Source organism: Bubalus kerabau, chromosome 3, assembly GCF_029407905.1.
Source record: "Bubalus kerabau isolate K-KA32 ecotype Philippines breed swamp buffalo chromosome 3, PCC_UOA_SB_1v2, whole genome shotgun sequence".
NCBI classification, from domain to species: domain Eukaryota; kingdom Metazoa; phylum Chordata; class Mammalia; order Artiodactyla; family Bovidae; genus Bubalus; species Bubalus kerabau.
In genome coordinates, this window is record NC_073626.1 from 150,428,306 (window position 1) to 150,438,297 (window position 9,992).

The 9,992-nt window shown below is 42.1% G+C and overlaps 1 protein-coding gene across 1 annotated transcript; it reads right to left on the reverse strand.

Annotated features, from left to right (window-relative positions):
* Window positions 1-5,852: 5,852 nt before the first annotated feature.
* On the reverse strand, window positions 5,853-8,504 carry LOC129647819 (gamma-crystallin A). The gene is made up of 3 exons (XM_055574786.1): window positions 8,383-8,504; window positions 8,027-8,269; window positions 5,853-6,242 (listed from the first exon to the last, which is right to left on the reverse strand). Exons 1-3 carry the CDS (start codon window positions 8,389-8,391, stop codon window positions 5,970-5,972), a joined length of 525 nt encoding a protein of 174 aa, XP_055430761.1. The 5' UTR covers window positions 8,392-8,504; the 3' UTR covers window positions 5,853-5,969.
* Window positions 8,505-9,992: the final 1,488 nt, after the last annotated feature.

Genomic DNA, 9,992 nt, shown 5'->3' on the forward strand with positions numbered 1-9,992 from the left:
AGACATTATGTGAGAAAGGCAGTGCTTCAGTGCTAAGTTGGGTGGTCATGAAGTGGATATAGATGTTCAGAGAAGGAAGAGACAAGTAAAAGCTGGTTGTATGAGTAGCTATCCTGGAAAGAGGGACCTAGACTGCCTTGAAGATTAGGTGGGATTTGATAAGCTTCCAAGAAGGGAAGGCGTTCCAGTATTGGGAACAGATTCCTTCCATTGGCCCAGATCATCAGACATCTTGAATTTAGATGAAAAGATAGGGGGGAAAAAACTCCCTTCTGCACTTCCAAGTTTTAAAACAAATTTCAGTGTGAATTGTGTCTATTCCTACTATTTCTCTACTTAGCCCAAAAAGAGTTCAATAAAATAATGAGAGTGAGGATACTTCTTTTGATTTGTTCTTTGCATATCAACTTTCCTTTTCCATACCACTTCAAAGACCTCCAGAGCACTTTATGAGAAAGGATGCAGTTATAATGTAGTGAAGACTAAAAAGTTAAATAAAAAACTTCATTGGTGATACAGAAATGAGAAAAGGAGAAAAATTCTACTGTTAGCCAAATCAGGCCTAAATCACCTGCTAGATCTGAAATGCACACACACACCAGCACATACAGCCTTAAGTATTGTCACAGGTGATGATGCCCTTGGCTTCTGCAGTCTGCCAACCACACTGAGGTGGGTTTAGAACAGGGGCCAGTCAAGGAACTCATAGTAATGTGTTCTTGGGAGGATTTTGCTGACTGTTGGCCTGTTTCACTGCAGATTCCCTCCTGTGAGTGCAGCTACGACCCCTCACTCATACCTATGGTCTTGCTTTAGTATTAAGTATTGGAGCTTCAGTTTCAGCATTTGTCCTTCCAATGATCATTCAGGGTTGATTTCCTTTAGGATTGATTCATTTGATCTCCTTGCTGTTCCAAAGATTATACAAGCAATAAGTGCAGGAGTATGAATGGATGGATGAAGTCGCTGCTTCCTGAATGTGTTCTTCAGAAATAGTGCCTATTCAAGAATTTCATGTGTTTGTGAGTACTGTGAAAGAAAAAAATGCTTTAGAAGAAGCAATGTGAAAGCAAGGCATGGGCTAGGCAGGGAGGTGGTCACTGGTAGTTTTGTTTGCAAGGGCTTGCTCCTCCACCAACCAATGATGCAGGCCCTGAAAGAGCCACTCACAGGGGTACCTGACTCAGTCCAGGTCCCTGATGCCCTAAAATCAGAAGCTGACTATACAAGTAAAAGGGCTTGTGTGCAGTCTCGGACTCAATCTTTCTTATGATGTTGGAGTCAGCAGGTTAAGGCCAAGTCTCTCAGCAATCTCCTGAACCAATGTAGTTGGTTCCCTGTATCCGCGAATTCTACATCCATGAATTCAAGCAACCACGAAAGTAACCGGAAAAAAAAAAAAAATCCAGAAAATTTCAAAAACCAAAACTTGAATTTGCCACGCTGGCAACTATTTACATATCATTTACATACTAATACTGTGTAAATACAATGTAAATAATATGTAAAATTTCAAACTTCCCTGATGGCCTCTTGGGTAAAGAATCTGCCTGCAATGCAGGAGACACAGATGTGGGTTCAATTCCTGGGTTGGGAAGATTCCCTGGAGAAGAAAATGGCAATCCACTCCAGTATTCTTGCCTGGGAAATCCCATGGACAGAGGAGCCTTGTGGGCTACAGTCCAAAGGGTTGCAGAGTCAGACATAATTGACAAGTAAGCATAGCACACAACATTTACATTGTAGTAGGTATTATTAGTAACCTAGAGATGATTTAAAGCATATGGGAGGATTACATAGTTATATGCAAATACTGAACCATTTGATATAAGGGACTTGAGCATCCACAGATTTTGATATCCGTGGGGATTCTGGAGCCAATCCCCCTTGGATACCAAACGACGGCTATACTTTATTTCTAGGTGTTTTATTTGATCCCTAAAATGTCTTAATCTAATTGTTTGCCTCAGGATTCTGTTAGTGATGCCTGCCACCAGTTTTGCAAGAGGTCTGGATGAATTTTACAGTATCACATGACACAGGCTGGAAGTGGTGTCAGAGTTGATTGGAGCCGGCCTATAACCACCTATGTATGTATATGTGCTTAGTCGTTCAGTCATGTCTGACTCTTTTCAACCCCATAGACTATAGCCCTCCAGGCTCCCCCATGGGATTTTGCAGGCAAGGATCTGGAGAGGGTTACCATTTCCTCATTTAGGGGATCTTTCCAACCCAAGGATCAAACCTGTGTTTCCTGCATTTGCAGGGGTATTCTTTACCACTGAGCCATCAGGGTAGCAAGACGGCAGTAATGAATGACTATGAAAAGGACATCGAGGATGTTCACATTTTCTCTAATTTTTTTTAGAAAATAGCTAATTTACTTCACTCTCCCCCCATTTTTATGAAATCCATATATATATATATATGTATATAGCACAATGAGGTAAAACTGATGGAATGATGACTACTATTTATTGAGCTTCTTTATAAGAAGCATCCCATTTATTCCTCACAAAAACATACAAGTGGGAAAACTAAGGCTTATGAGGATAAATAACTTGCTCAAGGTCACACAGCTACTAGGTGGTCAAGCCAGAAACCAAGTCCATGGACCTCACGGCCTACATTGGTAACCATGAAGATATTCCACCTGGAAACCTAATAGTGTCTTAAAGAATCAGAACTGAAGGAAGCAGGAACTCCTCTTGAATAACACCCCTAGTTTTATAGAGAAAGAAGCTTGTGGCATTCCAAGGTTTGTTAGATAAAATGCTAGTTTCTAAACCCTTAAATTCACTAGGTTGAAACAAAACAAAACCTCCAAGTTAAAATTATCTTCAGTGAGACATATCACCTGGGTTTTCCTTTTAAAAAAACAACAAACACAGAGCTCGTAATTCACTGGTCACTCAACAGAGGACAACACACTAAGTTTAAGCAGGGTTTAACTAAGCCGGCAGCAAAACCACAAGTCTCCTGCACATTTGGTATTGGTAAGAGCAATAATATGTGTATTTTCATACCTATGATTCTTAGCATATGTTCCTTCAGCAAGAAGGAATCTCATTTTAAAAGATTCTTTATTACTTAAGGTTCTGTTCAGGGCTTTATTATTTTTAAACAGCTTCATTGACATAGTTCACATGAATATTTGCCCATTTAAAGTGTATTATTCGGTGGTTTTAGTAATTCAGTTATGTGCAACTGTCACCGCAGCCGATGTTAGAAAGTGCTCATTCCACAGTGAAAAGTCCTGAACCCTTTAGTGATCATTCCTTTATCGACCTATCCCCCAGTCCTAAACGACCATGAATATACTTACTGTCTCTAGAGTTGCCTATTCTGGGTGTTTCATATAAATGCATCCTATAATATATGTGACCAGCTTCTTTCACTCGACATGTTTTCAAGGTTCATCCCTGATGTAATATGTATCAGGACTGCATTCCTTTTTACAGCCAAAGAATACCCCATTGTCTGGATTATCACATTTCGTTTATGCAATCATCCACTGATAAACATTTGGGTTGTTTTCACCTCTGCCTATTGTGAATAGTGCTGCTGTGAACATTCATGAATACGTTTTTGTTAGAACATTTCTTTTCAATTCTTTTGAGTGTATATGTCAGAGTGGAATTGCTGAGTCATAGGATAACTCAGTTTAACTCTTTGAGGAACTACCAAACTGTTTTCCCATAGTGGCTGCATCTAGTTACATTACTTTACATTAGAACTTTACATTACTTACAAGTATTTACATTAATTTACATTACAGAAATTTATGAAAGTTCTAATCTCACCACATCCTTACTAGCACTTGTTATTTTCTGTTTTATTTTTCTCTAAAGTTAATATAACCACCTAGTGGGTTGTTGTTGTTCAGTCACCCAGTCGAGTCCAACTCTCTGTGACCCTATGGACTGCAGCTCCCCAGGCCTCCCTGTCCCTCACCATTTCCCACAGTTTGCCCAAGTTCATGTTCATTGCTTCGGCGATGCTGTCCAGCCGTCCTAGTGGGTATTAAGTGCTATCTCACTGTGGTTTTTATTTGAATTTCCCAAATGACTAATAATGGGCTTCTGTGGTGGCTCAGTGGTACAGAACTCTCTGCCAATGCAAGAGATGTGAGTTTGATCCCTGGGTCGGGAAGATCCCCTGGAGAAGGAAATGGCAACCCACTCCAGTATTCTTGCCTGGGAAATTCCCTGGATAGAGGAGCCCAGAGGGCTATAGTCCATGGGGTCACCAAAGAGTTGGACACAACTTAGTAAACAACAACCAACAACAACAACCATTAATACTGCTGAGCATCTTTTCAGTAGCTTCTTGACCATTTATATATCTTCTTCATAAAAATATAATATTCAAGTACTTTGCCCATTTTTAACTGTCTTGTCTTTTATCTTTTGTTGTTGTTTTAAGAGGTTTTTTTTTAATACTCTGAATACTAGACTCTTGCCAGATAAAAAGTTTGTAAATATTTGGTAAATATTTTCCCTCATTCAAGAGTCTGTCTTTTCACTTTCTCTTTTAAAAACTTTGAATTGGAGGATAATTGCTTTACAATGTTGTGTTGATTTCTGCCATACATCAACATGAATCAGCCGTAGGTATACATGTATTTTTCACTTTCTTGATGGCATTCTTTGATTCACACGTGCATGCTAAGTCACTTCAGTTGTCTCTGACTCTTGGTGACCCCATGGACCATAACCCTCCAGGCCTCTCTGTCCATGGGATTCTCTAGGCAAGAATACTGGAGTGGGTTGCATGCCCTCCTCCAGGGGATCTTCCTGACCCAGGGACTGAACCTGTGTCTCTTGTGTCTCCTGCATTGGCACGTAGTTGATTACCACTAGCACCACCTGGGAAGCGTAAAATGTTTTAATTTTGATGACGTCCCATTTATTATTTTTATTGTTGTTAGCTTGTGCTTTTGGTGTCATCTTTAAGATGTCATTGCCTAATAAAAGATCATGAAGATGTATGTTTCTATTTTTTTCCAAGGGTTTTATAGTTTGAGTTCTTTTATTTATTTTTAATTAATTTTTTTCTGGTATGAAATGGGGGTCTAACTTTATTATTTTGCATTTGGATATCCAGTAGTCCTAGCACTATTTGTTGAAAAGCTATTTTTTCCCCATTGAGTGGTCTTAGCACCCTTGTCAAAAATCAGGTGAACATAAACATATGGGATTGTTTCTGGACTCTCAAGTCTACTCCTGTCATCACCATGTCTACTGTGTGCCAGTACCCCGCTGTGTCGTCTACTGTTGCTTTGCGGTAAGCTTTGAAATGTCGAAGTATGAGTCCTCCTAGTTTGCTCTTCTTTTTTCAAGATTGTTTTGGCTGTTCTGGGTCCCTTGCAAATTCCATATGAATTTTAAAATGAGCTTTTCAATGTCTATGAAGAATTTAACTGGGACAGAGCCCTATTTTTGCTCATGTAAATTTGTAAAAAGAATTAGTATTCTGGGTGAGCAACTCTACTCTAGTAGAAAGAAATCCCGGTGTGTAGGATAACACATTGTCTTACTTCACTCTGCATAGCTGAGAGTTCCCTAATTGAATTTTGATAAAAGTTCATATTGTAGTCCAGGATAATGCAGTCCTCTCCAGCAGTCCTTTTGTGTCCCAGCCACAACTGGTTCCATATCTTCTCCTGTGTATGGATTTAATAGTTTTCATTATGTTTCTTTTCTCTCTCCCTCATACTGTGGGTTGTAGAGGCAGAAACAGTGTTTCTGCCTCCTTCCCATGATGTGAATGGGAACTTCTTAAATACTGCTGCCATCAGGAAGTAAGTAGACGTTCAAAACACTTGATTTCAGGGCCAGGTAAGTTGCCAAGGGTCACCATTTATTAAAATTCAGTTATTCTTTAAGATGAACAAGAATTACTTATGGGCCAGTAACACGATTTGTATATACAGTGCATTTCTATGTGGATCATAAGAAAAGCACAGCCTAGTACAAATCGATGGCCCGTCTCAGAGAGCCCACTCGGGCATCCACGGCCCCCCAGTCGTGGTAGCGCCTGTAATCCCCCGGCCGCAGCAGGTACTGCCGCCCCCGGTAGTTGGGCATCTCGTAGAGGACCCACCAGCCCTCCAGCACGTGGAGGGAGTGGAGCTCATTGAGCCGGAAGCGGTCGTGGATGCAGGAGCAGTCTTCCGTGAGCTCGGACACCAGGCCTCCGTAGTCATCTCTCTCGTACAGCCTTATCCTGTGAGAGCTGGTCTGTTGCGACAATAAACCAAAGATGAAAAATAAGTTGTGGGCATCCTGGATGTCAGTAAAAGTGACTCAGTCATCCTGCAGCTTCATGAAGCATGGTTTTCAAACCATCCTGTCACATATGTATCTTCTCCTTACATTGTTGATTTAACAAATTGTTGTTGTTGTTTAGTTGCTAAGTCATGTCTGACTCTTTGCAACCCCATGGACTGTAGCCTGCCAAGGCTTCTCTATCCATGGGATTTTCCAGGCCAGAATACTGGAGTGGGTTGCCATTTCCTTCTTCAGGGAGGGTATTAAAATAAAACTTACCTGACCAGTAATCTATCTTATGGAAGAAATAAACATTGAAATAAAGAAAAGGGATTCCTTGAAAGCAAAACAAAAAACAACTATTGTAACTATATTTAGCTGAGTCTGCAGAGAAGATTTGGAGAAGGAAATGGCAACCCACTCCAGTATTCTTGCCTAGAGAATCCTGTGGACAGAGGAGCCTGGGGCCTGCTGTCCATAGGGTCGCACAGAGTTGGACACGACTGAAGCAACTTAGCATGTACGCATGCATTGGAGAAGGAAATGGCAACCCACTCCAGTATTCTTGCCTGGAGGATCTCAGGGACAGAGGAGCCTGATGGGCTGCTGTCTATGGGGTTGCAGAGAGTTGGACACGACTGAAGCGACTTAGCAGCAGCAGCAGAGAAGATTTAACTCCCTTTTCCACTATGACTATGTATCCCTGAATCCTATCAAGCATGTTTTTAAGTCACTTTTGCACTCACCATTGACAACAATTCACGTTTACTCTTAGTCCACATGTCTGACATTTTGCCAAGTCCCTTGAACCATTTGAGTTTCTGGCCTCAAAGAAGTTCCTATCTTGTACCTCTTTTTGCATCTGCAAATTTCTCTAGCCAAATTTTGTTTTTACTTCCTGAATCCGCTTGCCATGACACATAATTTGGTGATTCAGAAAGTCCAAATACAAGCTACACATGATTAATAGACATTAAGCAGGACTTTGGTGAGGACTACATCCCATGAAATCTTAATGAACAATTTTTCTGACCCTTGTAAGAAACTAGTTGATAATATCTGCTAAATACAGGGAGCCACTTGCAAGCAGACATATTGTTCCAGTTTCTAGATCTGTATGTCATAGAGAAGGTATTGAAAACAATTGCCAATACAGTCAGAATATGATATACCTATGTTGTTCTCCCATAGTCTGTCAGTATTTTTATTGTTAAGAAATAATGATACTCTGATAGTTTTTTTTTTTTTTTACTTAACATGTGATTTTTATTTAGAAATTAGGGATCAGCTAGATGATACCAAATTCAGTTTTAGAAGCTATATCGTTGTGATTTCTTATGCCTAAAAACAATTTACCCATTTTTAATGCTGCTGCTGCTGCTAAGTCACTTCAGTCGTGTCTGACTCTGGGCGACCCCATAGACGGCAGCCCACCAGGCTCCCCTGTCCCTGGGACTCTCCAGGCAAGAACCCTGGAGTGGGTTGCCATTTCCTTCTCCAATGCATGAGAGTGAAAAGTGAAAGTGAAGTCGACTTCACTTTCACTTTTTAATGCTAAATGAGTGTAAATATTTCCCCATGACAGCACAGTAAAAAGGCATCTTTCCCCCCCTCCCCCAATGCTTGAGAGTTGGGCTTTGTTATTTTACTGTGAACACTAGTCCTGAGTTGAAAAAAATTGGCTTTTATGAACAGGAATTTATGGCCCTGGATCAGTAATGCTGTCACCCCAGTCGGGTTGAAGCAAGACTCACGTAAGGGATAGCGCGGCAGGAGCGGATGGAGTCGTTGAGGCCCATCCACTGCTGGTAGTCGGGGTAGTCGCCGCGCCGCAGGAAGTACTGGTGGCCCTGGTAGTTGGGGCGCTCATACAGCATCCAGCAGCCGCTGTCCACGCGGATGGAGTTACAGCGGCTGAAGTAGGGCTGCAGGTTGGAGTGGTCGCTGCTGCACTCGTAGCGGCGGCCCTGGAAGCCCCGGTCCTCGTAGAAGGTGATCTGCATGCAGGTGGAACATAAGGTGACAGCAGGAAGTCAGCTGCGAGATACACCCCCCTCCACAAACACCGTCCACACGCGGCAAGCATGGTCTGGGACCTCAGTTGGCTCACCTTCCCCATGGTTGTTGATAGCGGATGATCAGCATCCAGTCTGATGGGGACAAACGTGGCATCTGGTATATATAGCAGGACGGCTGCTGCGTTGGCAAGAACAACACAAAAGGGGCCTGGGGGTAGCATGTGAGGGGATTTCCGTGTCCTCTCTCTCCCCTTTTTTTTTCATTTGGGATCATGGGGCAGGGGGCTCTCATTTTCTCTGGGCTTTTCAGGTTGTCCTCACTCGTGCCAGTGAAAGGAATTGAGGTCAGCAGAGCCATTATGACCTTGGAGACAAAGGATGCACTTCTCAGCCTATGCAGGGCTCTAGAAATACATTACGTGCCCGGTATTTTGTACAGTTTGCCTATGGAAACTGCTGAGATGAGGTTGGTGGTTCCCCCTGGGGCGATGCGTGACAATCCTATGAATTCCAGAAGGACTTGACGTGCTAAGGGCAACCAAAAAAAAAAAATCTTCTAATTGAAAAACAATTTTACATTTCCTAACTTGCGTGCTAAGTTCAGTCGTGTTTGACTCTTAGTGACCCCGTGGACTGTAGCTGGCCAGGTTCCTCTGTCCATGGGGTTCTCCAGGCAAGAACATTGGTGTGGGTTGCCATGCTCTCTTCCAGTGTATCTTCCAGACCTAGAGATTGAACCCCCATCTCTACTGCTAACACAACCTGGGAAGCCCACATTTCCTAAATCACCTTGTCAGGATTATGTGGTTTTGATAAAAATATTTTGCATATGTTTACATAGGGAAGAAACAATTAGTGCATGTAGAAGCCTGTCAATCATAGCTATCAATGAATGGCAAGGTTACAGGTCTTCATTTTACGCTTTTATCTCTCCTTTTTGTTGTTTTCGGTTTCTTTAACTTTCTATTATGTACATATATATGACTTTTATGAGGTGAAAAAATAAAATCAACCTGTAAATGTTGAACTGTGAGGTGCTAGTGAAAGGCAGCAAATTTTATCAATAGCCACATCTTGTCTTGAGTTTTAACATCTCCCTTTGGGCTTAAATGACAGAGGTCTCCCAAGACTCTCTGAGACACTCCAAAAGCAGGAACATATCCAGGATCCTCTCATTCCCCTCTCCCCTCAACCCGTCTTCTAGGGTTGCTTTTTGTTTTCAAAACTGGTATCATGATTTGCCTGAGTTTCCCCTCCCTGAAGAATCACTGTTTCATAGGAAGACCCCAGGCAACTGTTTGAGAACCTTTTTCCCTTGCTGCCAGCCTATTGCTTTAGAAATACTCTTCAGATATGCAGGGGCAGAATATGACTCAATTCCCCATGCTTTGTCGTCCCATACATATGCAGAAAGATGAGATCAAACGTGGGTCCTGGTTCTTGACCTGTGGAAGGGAATCTAAAAGGACATCCAACTACAGCTGGCAATATGTCCACAATGCCATCTGTGAAAGTCTTCAGGCAGCATGTAAAGCAAAGGTGCAGATGTTATGAGGAAAGGCATCAATAGCTACAAAGAAAAACGTTCCCTTGCATGTGGCAGAGTTAGACCCCAGCCCCCAAGAAAAGCTGGGCAGAGTCCCGTGAAGTTCAACAGTGTACACAAGAACCAGAGGACAGACCTAATGCAGCAGGTCTACTG

Coding starts and splice junctions, on each gene's coding strand:
- LOC129647819 (XM_055574786.1), bottom strand. Junction 6,243..8,026: donor CCTGCCGCGCTATCCCTTAC/GTGAGTCTTGCT, acceptor TTGTCGCAACAG/ACCAGCTCTCACAGGATAAG.